Raw genomic sequence first — 15,637 nt, 5'->3', positions numbered from 1 at the left:
TGTTGTCGGAGGGCAGGAAAGCCGAACACTCTGCCGAAACTGCAGAGTGGCAGATGTTTTAATCTTCGCCTCGCTGATTGCTCGCAGACAGGTCGTCTTGGGGTGGAGGCCAGCTTCTACGCCCTGTGCCTCAGTGTGGCTAGGGAGCCTGATGGAAGTTTCTGCATCTTAAGAATGTTAAGTTCACCTCGAGGGTAGGTGGGGTGGGGGGCAATTGAGGGGTTCCATAAGAGATGGAGTCTGCTTATTCTTCATTAAAAAGAGTGAGAAAATGAAGGAAATTAAAACCAGCAGAGATATAAAGTATTGTCAAAGCTTGGGCATCCCCACGTCCTGGTGACCTACATCCTGTGGTACTAAAAGAGATAGCAGATGGGCTGGCTATGAATTTCCAAAATGGTCCAATAGAATGCAAGTTGACAAATGTCACACCACTTTTCAAGAAAGAACGGAGAAAAACAGTAAACGACATACCAGTTAGCCCAACATCAGTTGTTGGGAAAATACTGGAACCTATTATTAAGGAGGTCTTAACAATGGACTTTAGAAAAACATAGTATGATTAGAACAAGTTTACATGGTTTATGGAGAGGAAATCCTGTTTGGCAATCTTTTGGAGTTTTATTTGAGGATATAACTAGTAGCAGAGATATAGGGGAACCAGTAAATGTAGTATACTTGGATTAACAAAAGGCATTATATAAGGTACCACACAAGAAATCAATAGGCAAGATAAGGACTCAGAGTTGGAGTGGCATTTTAGCATGGGTAGAGGATTGGTTCACAGATAGAAATCAGAAAGTGGGCATAAACAGGACATTTTCCCAGTTGGAAGTCAGTGGCTGTTGGCGCATGCTGGTCTTTATTACAAGGGGATCGGAGTACAAGTCTTGCTACAGTTGTACAGAGTTCTGGTGAGGCCACATTTGGAATACTAGGTGCAATTTTGGTCTCCAAAAAGGATATACAATAATTGGAGACAGTATAGCCAAGGTTCACTAATTTGGCCTATGATGAAAGGCTAAATAAATTGGGCTTCTACTCTCTGGCGTTTAGAAGAATGAGAGGCGGTCTCATTGAAACTTGCAACTTGAAACTTTCCCTGGACGCAGCCTGCCTCCGCAGCTGGTGCGCAAGACATGCGGCTCGTCTTTTCCCCATACGCGTATTGCACCCCTCTTGCCCTATGCAGTTGCCCTACCGCCCTCCCCGTTGTCAGCCTGTCAAATTTCCCCTGCAACTTTTTCCTCCTCGCCAAACCCTCCACGGTGGGCACCTTCAAATATTCCCTGTCCACCTCCATTATCTCACTCACTAGACGGTCATGTTCCGCCCTCCTTTCCTTATTCGCACGAGCCATAAATTAGATAATTTCTCCCCGGGCCACTGCCTTCAGTACTTCCGAAAAAATGCCTACCGACACCTCCCCATTCTGATTGAACTCCACATAATCCCTAATCGGCAACCGCACCGTATCACAAAAACCTCCATCCGCCAACAACCCCGAGTCAAACCTCCACCCCGGCCTATGCTCTCGTCCCGTACTGAACCGAATATCCAGCCAGTGGAGTGCATGGTCCGGGATAACTATCCCCGCATACTCTTCCCCCTCCACCCCAACCAAAATCTCCCGACTCACTACAAAGTAATCAATCCTAGAATACACCTTATAGACGTGTGAAAAGAAGGAATACTCCCTTCTCCCTGGGTTCTGAAAGCGCCATGGATCCACCATGCCCATCCTCTCCATAAACCTCCCCCCAGCTCCCATGCCATTCGTACCCTACCCATCAACCTGGGGCTCGATCTATCCACCTTCGGCTGCAGGACACAGTTAAAATCTCCTCCCATGATCAACTGGTACGTGGCCAAATCCAGGATTGCTGCAGCAACCCCCTCATAAAACACACATCATCCAAATTTAGGGCATACACATTTACCAACACTACCGATGCCCCTTCCAATACCCCACTCACAATCACATATCTCCAACTTGGATCCCTCACCTCCTTCGCACTCACGAATCCCATTTTTTTGCTCATTAAAATTACCACACCCCTCGATTTCAAATCAAACCCCGAGTGAAAAACCTGCCCGACCCACCCCTTCCTTAACCTAATCTGGTCCTTCACACGGAAGTGTGTCTCCTGCAAAAAGACAACCCTGCTTTCAAGCTCCTGAGGTGCGCGAACAACCGCGTCCTTTTAACCGGCCCATTCAGTCCCCGGACGTTCCACATTACCAACCTTACTGGAGGCTAGTGCCTCCAATCCCTTCTACCGTCCGTCATCTTCCCCACTTAACTCCTGCCCCTTTAATTCTCCTGCCCTTTTAATTCCACTCTGTACCTAGCCCATCCCAGATGGCCCCTTTCTTCGCCCTTGGCCATGCCATCTCTCACCCCCTGCCACGTCGCAGAAACCCCCCCCCCCCTCTTTTCCCCTTCCCCTTCTTCCCCCCCCACTTCCCCTTTCCCCCCTCCCACCGGCCACTCCTCTTGGCCTTCTCCCCCACCACCTCACTTCCGTTCACCAGCATAACCTGCTAGCGTGGCTGCCGCTGCCCAAAGGCACATCCTAATGACCTCCCCCTCCCTCCCCCACTCCTCAGCTCAAGGAAGGAGGCCTCCTGCTGGCCTTACCCTCCCCCATCCAAAAAAGGACTTCTGAACTCCAGGTAGCCTTCTCCAAAAGCAAACAAACAGATGTTAAACACAAACAGTCCCATAAAACAGGAGGGGGGGATGGGAATATCTATTCCCACATAATCTTTTCACCCCTACAACTCCTTACAATCTCAACATTGAACAGAAACCCCTACCCCACAAAAAAAGGCGAAAATCCCTCAATCCTTACACCCACTTCAAACATGCTCCCGACCATTACATAGTGCCAGCACCCCGGGTCCCAAGCATTGTCCACTCAGTTTGCCCCCAATTTATGCTCCTTAATGAAGTCTTAGGCCACTTCAGGGGTCTCGAAATAATACTCCCGGCCTCCGAACGTCACCCATAATTTTGCCGGGTTGAGCACCCCAAACCTGATCTGCCGCCGGTACAGCACCGCCTTGGCCTTGTTGAAACCTGCCCGCCATTTTGCCAACTCGGCTCCGATGTCCTGATAAATCCGGATGTTATTTCTCTCTCATTCGCAGCTAGGCTTCTCCCTGGTCCACTGTAGAATTTTCTCTTTCTCCACAAATTTATAGGGACTCACGATCACTGCCCACGGCGGCTCCCCCAGCTCTCGGCTTTTGCCTCAGGGACCTATGCGCTCGGTCCACTTCAGGTGCCTTATCCAGCACCCCTTCTGCCACCAGTCCCGCCAGCATCTTCGAGACATACCTCATGGCACTCACACCTTCCACTCCTTCAGGCAGGCCCACTATTCGCAGGTTCTGCCTTCTCAAGGTATTCTCCTGCTCCTCCACCTTTGCCCTCAGCGTTTTACAAAGGTTGCCTAGGAGCCCCACCTCCGCCTCCAGAGCCACCACACGATCGCTGTGGTCCGAGATCACTCCTTCAATCTTCCGAATCTGTGACCCCTGCACCTCCAAACACCTCTCCATCCGCTCCAAAGTACTCTTCACGGGTGCCACAGCTTCTGCAATGGCCTTTGCATGATCCTCATGCGTTTCTTTCCTCTGTTTATGGAATTCCTCCTTGATAAAAGTCATCAGTTCCTGTATCTGGGTCTTTACAGCTTGCCCCTCCCCCGCCTACATTCTGGAAGAGACTGTCTGTGAAGCACAAGGCTGTTTCAACTTTCCAGCCAAACCTCTCACTGTTTTCTGCCGGGTCCGGAAGACATACCATTCCAGGGGTAAACTACTCCTCTAACATTCACCTATGCCTTTTCATCAAAATTCCACCCGGGTCTTTTCTGTGACTTTGAACAGGGTCAGCCCTTTATGTGACCAATCACTCCATGGTCACAAGCAGAAGTCAACGTTTTCCAATCTATCATAGCCAACTTGCGCCTCATACCATCATAGTTTCCTTTATTAAGATTCAGGACCCTAATCTCAGAAATAACTACGTCACTCCCCACCTTGATGAAAAATTCAATCATATTATGGTCGCTCATCCCCAAGGAGTCTCACACAACTAGATTGCCAATGATTCCATTCTCATTACACAGTCCCCAGTCTAGGATGGCCTGCTCTCTAGTTGGTTCCTCAACAGAAAACCATCCTGTCCACACTCCAGGAATTCCTCCTCTACGGTATTCTGGCTAATTTGATTTGCCCAGTCTATATGCACCCATAATTAAAGATGTTCCTTTATTGCATGTGTCTCTAATTTCCTGTTTAATGCCACTGCAGTTTGGGGGTCCATATACAACACCCACTAATGTGTTTTGCCCCTTGGTTCTCAACTCTACCCATACAGATTCTACATTGTCAGAGCTAATATCCTTTCTCATTATTGTGTTGATTTCCTCTTTAATCAGCACTGGCACTGCACTGCCGTTTCCTTTTGGTCTGCCCTTCCCAAGTACTAAATACCACTGGACATTCAGTTCCCAACCCTGGTCACCCTGCAGCTGTGCCTCCATAATCTCAATTATATCAAACCCGTTTACGTCTATTTGCGTGATTAGTTCATCTGCTTTATTGCGAATGCTCAGTGCATTCAGGCATAAAGCTTTCAAGCTTGTCTTTTTCACATTACTTGTCTAGCTCCAAATAATTTTCCACTGTGGCCGTTTTAATATGGCCCTTGGTTTCTCCGTCCAACACATTTCTCATTACCCTTTCTGTTTTTTGTTCACAAAAGATCACAAAGACAAAGACATCACAACTAAGTCCAACGGTATATTCACTCTGGATCCCCATTTTATACAGAACTTATTTCTTAGCAATCCGGAGTAGAATCCAAGGTTCATTTTTCTCCCTTGCTGGGAACAGGAAAACCAATTATGATTTGCCACTGTGATTCTTCTAGGGGTTAGCTCACTTATCCGGGGATATTCATCAGCTATGTAGCCGAGTGTCACACTTGCTTCTACATTTACCACAGTGAACCGTCAGCAATAGCTCTTACATATCCCACGTTTCAATGCAGATGGATACAAAACAATGTGGCAAACTTTGTTACTGCTGATTGGTCACTGGCACACTTACTGCATTATATAAAAGTGACATTTATGTCTCGACGAATACTGCAGATCACAGACTGGAATCTTACCTGGCAGGTTACGTTGCAGTAGAACGCTAGTTTACAACGACCACACTTTGCCAAACCCTCTTTACTGCAAGAGAAAAGAAAACAAGTTAACTAGGTAGCCTAAACCATCATCTAGGACATGGGCTTTGCAGAAGCAGCTTAAATAGTAACGCTCCCGATTTGACACACTGCAATGTGGACGCAGTGAAAAATGGCCCTTTCAAATCAATTGCCAGACAACATTAAGGACTATAGATTTTGTACAGCTTCCCAGACATCAAGGAAACCTGACCCAATTTTAAATAGGATGACCCAGAAAGGGAAGTTTGGAAATGTGGAAATGACAGAAGCCCCAAAATAACTTGAAGAGTTTGACTCAAGCGCAGAAAAGTCAGTAGATTACAAGCCAGAATTTCAAAGTGATTGGTCTTAAATAATGCAGGGCTTTGTTTTCCTCTTATTTTTAAAAATGATGTCAGCCATGGATCAGTGGTAACTTTACTTGTCACAGTCAGAAGGCTGTGTGTTCATGTTGCACAATTGTGACTTGAGCAATGAACTGATGTTCCAATGTCATACTGTTGCTCTTTTTAATGGAATACTATCCCACGAGCATCACCAATAATGTTGCCAATTAATAATTATCCTCTTTAGAGTCGCCAGGTATCAAGTGATACTACCACAAGGCTTTACCGGATATCGATCAAAGGACCACACAACCAGTTAGTCAGTTCAAGTTGAAAGATGGTTTATTTACACACAAGGATTACTTTGACATGCAACACAAAACACTACAAGTTAAACTACGCTTAACAACTACAATAACCTATACGTAACTTCAGGGCAACTGGCTCTATGCAGATGGACAAGGCCTTTGTCCGGATCTTGCGTGGCTGGGTGGAAGAAGTGGCTGTTTCTGCTGGGCTCATCCGTCTGGTAGCGATCGTTGGTCTTGAACTTGTCTGTCTGATCATTATGCTGCACTTGGATTAGCATAGGCCGGATTCAAGAGAGACCGAGCACCTAGCTGTGTCTCTTCTTATCGCTCTGTGATTTTGCGCTCTTTGGGGCGGTCCTTAACTTGGACCCAATAATTCGACAGGTTTCGATTACTGCCTTTGATTTTGGCCAATTAAGGGGCGGGTGCCTTGATGGCTGGGGGTGTCCTTAGCGGACATTGACCTTGGCTATTTGGTCTCGCTGAGTAAAGGGAGTGGCGCCGATTAGTCTGTATCTGTATCGGTTACCTGAGCACAGTTTGTTTGTTCTGGGGAAATGGGCCATTAGAATGCAAACGAACGGGGGTTTCGATCACGTCTAGCTATCTGAGTTGCAAATATACACACAAGCTCTGAGTCTGTCTGAGTCCTGGGTTGGCCATAATTCCCATGGTCCTTTGCAGGTGGCCACCTGAGATGGCTACATCCCGTCCTCTTGATCCTGAACGAGAAGCGTGGTGGATCACACTGTTGATCCCTTATCCATCCCTGGTGTGCCGGTTACCCTTGGTCAAGGACAGGTTCTACACTACTCTGTCCTCTGTTTTTGAGGCATTTTTACTAATACATCATAATTTCTAACGGGTCACTATAAAACATTTCACTGTCCCGCACAATTGAATATCTAACTAGCACTACCCAAGCTACTTTCATCCTGCTGGCAAATATCAAAAATAACATATGTACAATACAAGATTTCAAAACAGCAGCATAACATTCTTACTTAATCTTTCAAAGTTACAGAGGTATACAGTCTTTATTGTTATCAGCGATTAGTGTTTGTTGAGTTGGCCGAAAATCTTCTTAGGGTGAGTAAGAAGCAATGTAAAAGGTGAGAGGACTTTGAGAGAATTCTACAGAATAGCCACAGATCACAGACATTAGTGAATTGTCAGCCAAACCTGGATAGAGAGAAGGCCGAGGGAGATAGGGAGAAGTTCCCCTTGGCAGCAGGATGGAGAACCAGAGGTTATCAGTTTAAGGAGATTGGCAAAAGCAAAGGGAAATGAGGAAAATCGTTTTTTTTTTACAAACATGAGCGGAGAGGATCTGGGTGCAATGCCTGAGAGAGATATGGAGGCAGATCCAAATATGGCTTCAGAAGAGAACTGGACAATTACCTAAACAGAAAAGCTTTGCAGGACTACAGGCAAAATGTGGCTAGTGGGACTAGTCAAGTTGCACTTTCAGAGGGCTAACATGGAAACAATTGGCTGAATGGCCTCCTATACTGTGACCACTCGATGATTCTAAATGGGGCTACACAGAGCTAGGTCACAGATCAGCAATGATCTTACTGACTGACGGGGCCAGCTCAAGGAGCCAACCTGCCTACTTCGGTTCTCTGCAGCTAATAATTTGAACCTCTGCACCGACCTGGAAGACATCTAAATCATCACAGCTTTTGCATGCTGCAATTCTACACACCTGGAGGAATTCTTTCAATGTGGCAGTGCAGCCAGAACATCAGATATATAATAACACTGTCTGTGCGAAGTCTGCATGTTCCCCTTGTGTCTGTGTGGGTTTCCTGCAGTGCTCCAGTTTCCTCCCACAAGACCCGAAAGACGTGCTGTTAGGTAATTTGGACATTCTAAAATCTACCTCTGGGCACCTGAACAGGCGGCAGAATGTGACGACTAGGGACTTCATTGCAGTGTTAATGTAAGCCTACTTGTGACAATAAAGATTATTATTATTACTACATATATCTCCGATATTCAGTCCTGGTTGCGACGAGGTTTCCTCCAATTAGGAAGACAAATGTCATTGTCTATAGCAGTCACTGCAAACTCTATTCCTTTGCCACCATTTCTCTACTCCATCCTGGTCACTGTCTCAAGCTGAACTCGACTACTAGTCGCCTATCGGGTCTATTTGACTCCAATTGGAGCTTCACATCCCTGATTCTCTCCTACTTCCACCTCCATAACTTCACACAGTCTCTCCTCTGCCTCAGTTCAATCTTTTTATCTCTCCACTCCTTTGCCAGCCTCCCACTTTCCACCCTCTTAAGCTGGAGCTCATCTAAAACTCTGCTACCCATTGAATTCTGTGTACACTGACCTGCACTGCATCTGGATCCTGAAACTCTAGAATTGAAAAATATTAAATCCTTGCATTCAAATCCATCCATGGCCTTGCACCTCTCCAAGTGTAATGACCTCCAGCCCTACAACCCTCCTGTAATTTTGCCCTCCTCTCCAACTCAAGCCTTTTCTGCACAGCGCCCCTCCCAGCCTTCCTTTACCTCCACCTACAGGTGTTCGGACCCAAGCTTCGGAAGTTCCTCTTTAAACCGCTCACTCCTCCTTTATGGACAGTCTTTAAGCACAAAAACAATTCTTTGGCCAAGCTTTTAGTCACCTGCCCTTATACGTTCCTTTGTGGCTCAGTGCCAACTTTTGTCTATGCACCTGTCAAGCACTGTGGGACTTTATTATATTAAAAAGGTTCTGCATAAACACTAGGTTTTTTTTGTTAACACAAAAGAGGTTGACAATAGCTCCTCTCAGCAGTCATACACATCTCAAATAAAATGACATGTCAGGTGCACAACAAACAGCAACGCACCTCCACCCCTCAAACTAATTTGGCTTTTCAGCACTCATTCCCTTTTGAACATGCAGTGAAATTAAAATAGACTGAAGATTCCATGGCAGACACAAGCCTTTCCAAAAACGTCATAACTTTAACTTTGCATATATTAAACTGTATCACAAAAAGTCAATCTATCTGATCCCCGAAAATGCATCTGGAAACATCTCAATAGGACCAATAAGATATTCTGATATGCCTCTCATTCTTTAATGCAAAGTTCTCTCAATCTCTCTCTCAACTTTTACAGTCGCATAACATCTTTGTTTATGGCTTTGTTTTCTTTTTTCAAACAAAAGGCTTTTCCTGTCAAAGCCATGGTTGTATTTATGATCAAATCCAAAAACAATTTTTTAAAAATCAAACAGGGAAGGGAATGATTTAGAAAACAAGCATTTATTTGCCCTGCTTTCACAATAAGAATCACCACTGCAGTTGTACATTACCATCTCCTGCAGCGTGGCTCAATGGAGGACACTGCAGGTGTACCTGCTGCATCTATCACCATACCTGAACATGGGCAATTAAGATAGCAATACATCAACTCCCAAAGAACAAAGAAAAGTACAGCACAGGAACAGGCCCTTCAGCCCTCCATGCCTGCGCCGAACATGCTGCCCATCTAAACTAAAATCTTCTACACTTCCAGGGTCTGTATCCCTCTATTCCCATCCTATTCATGTATTTGTCAAGATGCCCCTTAAACATCATTATCGTCCCTGCTTCCACCACCTCCTCCGGCAGTGAGTTCCAGGCACCCACTACCCTCTGTGTAAAAAACTTGCCTCATACATCTCCTCTAAACCTTGCCCCTTAAACCTATGCCCACTTGTAATTGACCCCTCTACCCTGGGAAAAAGTCTCTCACTAACCACTCTGTCTATGCCCCTCATAATTTTGTCGACATCTATCAGGTCGCCCCTCAACCTCCGTCGTTCCAGTGAGAACAAACCGAGTTTATTCAACCTCTCCTCATAGCTAATGCCCTCCATACCAGGCAACATCCCGAGGTAAATCTCTTCTGCACCCTCTCTAAAGCCTCAACATCTTTCTGGTAGCGTGGCAACCAGAATTGAACACTATACTCCAAGTGTGGCCTAACTAAGGTTCTATACAGCTGCAACATCACTTGTCAATTTTTATACCCAAGTTGAGACTATGTTCGGTTTAAATACGAAAAAAGACAAGAAAAAAGACCCTCAAACTGGAAAGGAAGGCATCTAGGGCTAGAGCTCTCTGAATATACAAAGTACAGGGGAGAACTGAACACGGAAATTGAAAGGGGTGGTGGGTATGTATGAAATGGATCTCTAAAGTCTGACCCGGCTTTTATCATTTATGTTTAGCAGGGAAGGGCATGGCTGAGGAACACTAAAGAGTTCACTAAAGAGGATGTGGCCAATGTCATAATAAAGGAAAAGATTTAGAAAAATTGGATGGGATAAAAATGGGGCTACTTAAAAAGTTGGCAGCATTCAAAGTAGAAAAGTCACCTCCCTGGTCAGGCAGCACAGGTTGGTGAGGGAAGGGTGGAAATGGTGGAAGCTCCGGCCAACATCTACCCAACCTCGTTAGATAAGGGAAGAGAGCCAGGGAATTGTAAATGGTAACGTCTTTGTTCAAACACAGGACGAGGGGTAAACCCAGCGAATACAGGGCACTCAATCTAGCATTAGTGATAGGGAAACTATTCAAGAGAATACTCAAGGCAAAATTAGCTGCCATTTGGAAACATATGGGTCAATAAATGTCAGCCAGCAAGGATATGTCAAAAGTAATTAAGTTAATCAAGCAAAGTTTGATTTCTTTGTTGAGGTAACTGAGAGAATTGATGAATGTAGTGCAGTCGATGAATGTAGTGCACAGGTACAAAATTGGCTAAGTTAAAGAAAGCAAGGAGTACTAATGAACAGTTCTTTTTCAGATAGAAGGAAAATATAAGAGTGGTAAGCACCACTTCTCCTTTTGATTTATAGATATGGACTTGTGCATAGTGAGCACAATTTCAAAATTTGCAGATGACATTAAACATTTTAAAAATAAATTTAGAGTACCCATTTCTTTTTTTGCCAATTAAGGGGCAATTTGGCATGGCCAATCCATCTACTCTGCACATCTTTTTGGGTTGTGGGAGCGAGGCAGACGCAGACACAGGGAGAATGTGCAAACTCCACACTGACAGTGACCTCGGGGCCGGGATCGAACCCGGATCCTCGGCACAGTGGGGCCGCGTGCTATGTACTGCACCACCTTGCAGCCCAGATAACATGAAACATAGAAACAGTAAGAAGAATATTAGCAGAGTTCAGGAGACAGTCTGGTGAAATGGGAAAACACATGAGAGATACAATTTAACAAAGAACTGTAAAGTGATACATTTTGGTAGAGGGGCAGCAATATCAATGGTACAATTTAAAAACACTGCAGGAACTTAAGACCATAAGACATAGGAGCAGAATTAGGCCATTCCGCCCATTGAGTCTGCTCTGCCATTCAAAAAACAATACAGCACAGGAACAGCCTGTTCAGCCCTCTAAGCCTGCGCCAACCATGGTACCTGCCTAAACTAAAACCGTAAACTAAAACTAAGTCTGTATCCTTCCATTCCCACCCTATTCAAATATTTGTCTAGATGTCCCTTAAATGTCGCTATCGTACCTGCTCCCACCACCTCCCCAGGCAGCGCGTTCCATATATTTACTACTCTGTATAAAAAAACTTGCCTCGCACATCGGTTCTAAACTTTTCCCCACACACTTTAAACCTATGTCCCTTAGTAATTGACTCTCCTACCCTAGGAAAGAGCTTCTGATTATCCACTCTGTCCATGCCACTCATAATTTTGTAGACCTCTATCAGGTCACCGCTCAACCTCCGTCGTTCCAGTGAGAACAGACCGCGTTTATCTAACCTCTCCTCATAGCTAATGCCCTCCATACCAGGCAATATCCTAGTAAACCGCTTCTGTACCCTCTCCAAAGCATCCACATCCTTCTGGTAGTGTGGCGACCAAAATTGTAGACAATGTTCCAAATGAGGCTGAACTAAGGTCCTGTACAGCTGCAACATGACTTGCCAATTTTTATATTCAATGCCCCGACTGATCAAAGGCAGCATGTTGTATTCCTTCTTGACCACCTTATCCACATGCGTTGCCACTTTCAGTGATCGGTGGACATGCACGGCCAGATAGCTCTGCCTGTCAATACTTGCAAGAGTTCCACCATTTACTGTGTAATTCCTACATGCATTGGACCTTCCAAAGTGCATTACCTCACACTTGTCCGGATTAAACTCCATAACTATAACCTCCCTACTTTTTTACATCATTTTCCCCTCACAATAAATGATAACATTCTATCAGCTTTCCTAATTACTTGCTCTCCCTATATATTAGCCTTTTGTGATTCATACACTAGCACACCAAGATCCCTCTGCAGGTCAACGGCTATAATCCTGCAGTGAGGAACTCAACTCCTGACCACTCCATTGTACCATTTACAAGGCACAAATCAGGAGTGTAATGGAATCCTCTCCACTTCCCTGGATGAGTGCAGCTCCAACAACACTCAAGAAGCTCAACACCATCCATGACAAGGCAAGCCACCGGATTGCTGCACCTTCCATAAACATTTAATACCTCCACCGCCAACAGCCATGTGTCCCATCAACAAGATGCACTGCAGGAATTCAACAAGGCTCCTTGGCAGCACCTTCCAAATCCATGATTGATACCACCTAAAGGGAACAAAAGCAGCAGATACCTGGGAACACCACTGCCTGTAGGTTCCCCTCCAAGTCACTAACCATCTTGACTTGGAAATATATCACTATTCCTAAATCCTGGCACTCCCTCCCTTAAAGTACTGTGGGTGTACCTATACATCAAAGACTGCAACTTACCACCATCTTCTGAAGGGCAACTTGGGATGGGCAATAAATGCTGGCCCAGCCAGCTACGGCCGCATCGCATAAAAATAAAACCACAGAGCTCTCCAATCACCCATTTAGATAATAAGTTTCTTTTATATTATTTCCACCAAAATGGACAGTTTCACTTTTTCCCGCATTTTGTACCAGTAGGCTATGCTTAACTTCAGATTGGTACAAAACTGGATCAAAAGTGCTTAGGTGAAAACACAACGTTTTAATACAACCACAAAATTAAGCAGTACAATAAGCAATACAAAATGGCTGAACCCATATGGGATCAGGCCCCCAAACACCAGAGGGCGATAACATATGGCAATAAAGAAAACAATTGCTTTGATCCATTTGACATCTACAGCAGCAACTGAGCAATAATATCAGGCCATTCAGCCCATCATGTCTAGTGCTGCCCCCTGCTCTTTCCTCATCATCTTGCAAGTTTTTCCAGTTGAGGTATATTAAATTCTCTTTTGAAAGTTACTACTGAATCAACTTCTTTCACCATTTAAAGATAACATACTCCAGATCATCATAACTCAACTGCTTAATAATATTCTTATCTCCCCCTCTAGACTCTTTGCTGGTTATCTTATATTTGTGTCTGGGGTTAACTGCCAGTGGGACACATTTTGACTCTGCTCAAAATCCTTCATAATTCTGGACAACTCTATTAAATATCCTCTTAACCATCCCAATTCCAAGAACAATCAGTCTCTCTCCATCTCTGGAAGTGATTTGACACAATCCTCATTTCACAAGTGTGTGGAATTACAACAGGGGCCACTCTGACAAAAAGTGTTTATTAAGCAGGTGGGAAGCCCGAGGCAGTAAACAGTCTTACAGTCTCTCATATCCATCACCCCCACCCCCAAGGATTCAATCTGCGAGAACCTTCAGACTCCATACCAGTCACAGAATTCATGAGCAAACCCATTCCAGCTCCATTTAAGAATGTTGCTCAGGTTTTTAAAAATCCAAACACTGTAAGGAATGTGGATCATGTTTGGAAAACTCAAGTGCTCAAAAGCAGTTAGCCCCCCCCCCCCCCCCCCCCACAACAAAGAATAATGATGCACATGAAGCTATATTAATAATAACGTGTTTGATTTCTAACCACACAGCTACATGCCCCTGGAGACCTAGCTAAATTCCCCTAAAATGCTGGTTCTTTCTGCCACCCATGTGAACTCAGCGACATACACTAGGACCCAGAGTGAAAGAGCCGCAGTTGTGGGACTCCAGTCAGACTGAAGCATTACGAGCGAGCTGCCACGAACCGCTCTGGCTGCAGTGCACGTACCGGGCGAAGCAGAATTCACAGTGGTTTCCCCGCTCATTGACAGTCAGCACATGGGTGTAGGCTGGGCATGTGAAGACCAGCTCGCCCACGCCAAAGCCTTTGCGAGCCTGCAGCCCCCGTCCTTTGCCCTCGCTCAGGAATCTCTCCATGGCCCCGGGCATTGGGTGAAGTGAGGGCCGGCTCGATCCGCTCCTCCTCCCCGCTCTCCGCTACAGCAGCTCCGGGCGGCCCAGGCGCTCTCTCTCGCTTCCTCTTCACTTCGTTCCCCCGCCTCTCAGCGATCACACTCCATAGCTGCCGCTCACACTCACTCACTCCGCCATCGTCCAGCACCAACTACTTAAATGGAAGCGGCTCAGCGCTCACTCCCCCCTCCCCAATGCTCATTGCTGCAGTCAGCTCGCTGTCTGCTTCCCTGCTCCTCTCGGGTCCAAGCGCCCGCCCGTACTCACTGCTAATCCTTCCCTCTCGCACTACGTGCAGGCCTTGGGGGAAACTTAAAATTGCTTAAAATTAGGTTGGGTGGGGGGGGAGTTTCAGTAGGGTTTTGAGTTTTTCCACTGTATATTCTGTTTAAAAATTAAATTGTGGATAAGCTGTTTAGCCGTATTGAAATGAAAATTGCTTATTGTCACAAGTAGGCTTCAAATGAAGTTACTGTGAAAAGCCCCTAGTCGCCTGTTCAGGGAGGCTGGTACAGGAATTGAACCATGCTACTGGCCTGCTTTCAAAGCCAGCGATTTAACCCTGTGCTAAACCAGCCCCAATATTCTGTTTGTACTTAAAAGGAGGAAATCGAGCTTTGTTAAAATCACCTTTGTCTGTACTTAGTATATAATAAATCTATTCGTGTTTACCAATCTGTGCTGCTTCTAAAGTAGCCGGTACTGCAATATGTTTTTCAAGAATTTCCTGTTTGTATTGTGTGAAGTATTTGCAGGAGAAAAAAAAGACTTGCATTTGTATAGCATCTTCCACAACCACAGTATGTCCGAAAGCACTTTACAGCCAATGTAGTACTTGTGAAGTATAGTCAGCTTTCATTGTTAGCGGGGTTCTGTTCTGTTAGAACCATAGAAATTTACAGCGCAGAAGGAGGCCGTTCGGCCCATTGAGTCTGCACCAGTCCTTGAAAAGAGTACCCTATCTCCACCCTATCCCCTTAATCCTTTAACCCCACCTAACCTTTTTGGACACAAAGGGTAATTTAGCGTGGCCAATCCACCTAACCTGCACATCTTTGGACTGTGGGAGGAAACCAGAGCACCCAGAGGAAACCCATGCAGACACAGGGAGAATGTGCACACTCCGCACAGACAGTGACCCAAGCCAGGAATCGAACCTGGGAAATAGTGAATTGTGCACTTCCACATGCACAGAGTCACCATATGCTCAGTGTGTGGGATCTTTCTGAGAACAATGTGGGAAAGCTGAGCTCAACATTTTAAATCGTGGATGAGTGAAGTTTTGGGGCCGCGATTCCATGTACAACTACATTCATGCGGGTAAAAAAAATCATGATAGAGGGGGTCACGAACGATGTGGGTTGACTGTATTGCAAAGTACAAAATTCCAATTCTTTTCCCACACCTTGTAGTGCACTAAGGCAGATGTTTGTCTGTTTCCGTAATAATAATTTCACGG

General features: G+C 45.4%; 1 protein-coding gene across 1 annotated transcript in view; it reads right to left on the bottom strand.

The window, feature by feature from the left end:
• The window catches only part of smyd2a (SET and MYND domain containing 2a), a 74,864-nt gene extending 60,436 nt beyond the window's left edge, over window positions 1-14,428 (bottom strand). Inside the window, exons 1-2 of the mRNA XM_038811519.1 lie at window positions 13,994-14,428; window positions 5,189-5,252 (exon numbers count right to left, since the gene is read on the bottom strand). Of these exons, the coding sequence (XP_038667447.1) occupies window positions 5,189-5,252; window positions 13,994-14,154 (225 nt within the window). The 5' untranslated portion in view covers window positions 14,155-14,428. The remainder of the gene's footprint in view (window positions 1-5,188; window positions 5,253-13,993) is intronic.
• Between the last annotated feature and the right edge of the window lie 1,209 nt (window positions 14,429-15,637).

Source organism: Scyliorhinus canicula, chromosome 1 (genome assembly GCF_902713615.1).
Source record: "Scyliorhinus canicula chromosome 1, sScyCan1.1, whole genome shotgun sequence".
NCBI lineage: Eukaryota > Metazoa > Chordata > Chondrichthyes > Carcharhiniformes > Scyliorhinidae > Scyliorhinus > Scyliorhinus canicula.
Note: the sequence above shows the minus strand (reverse complement) of the source record. Positions and strands in the feature narration are given on the sequence as shown.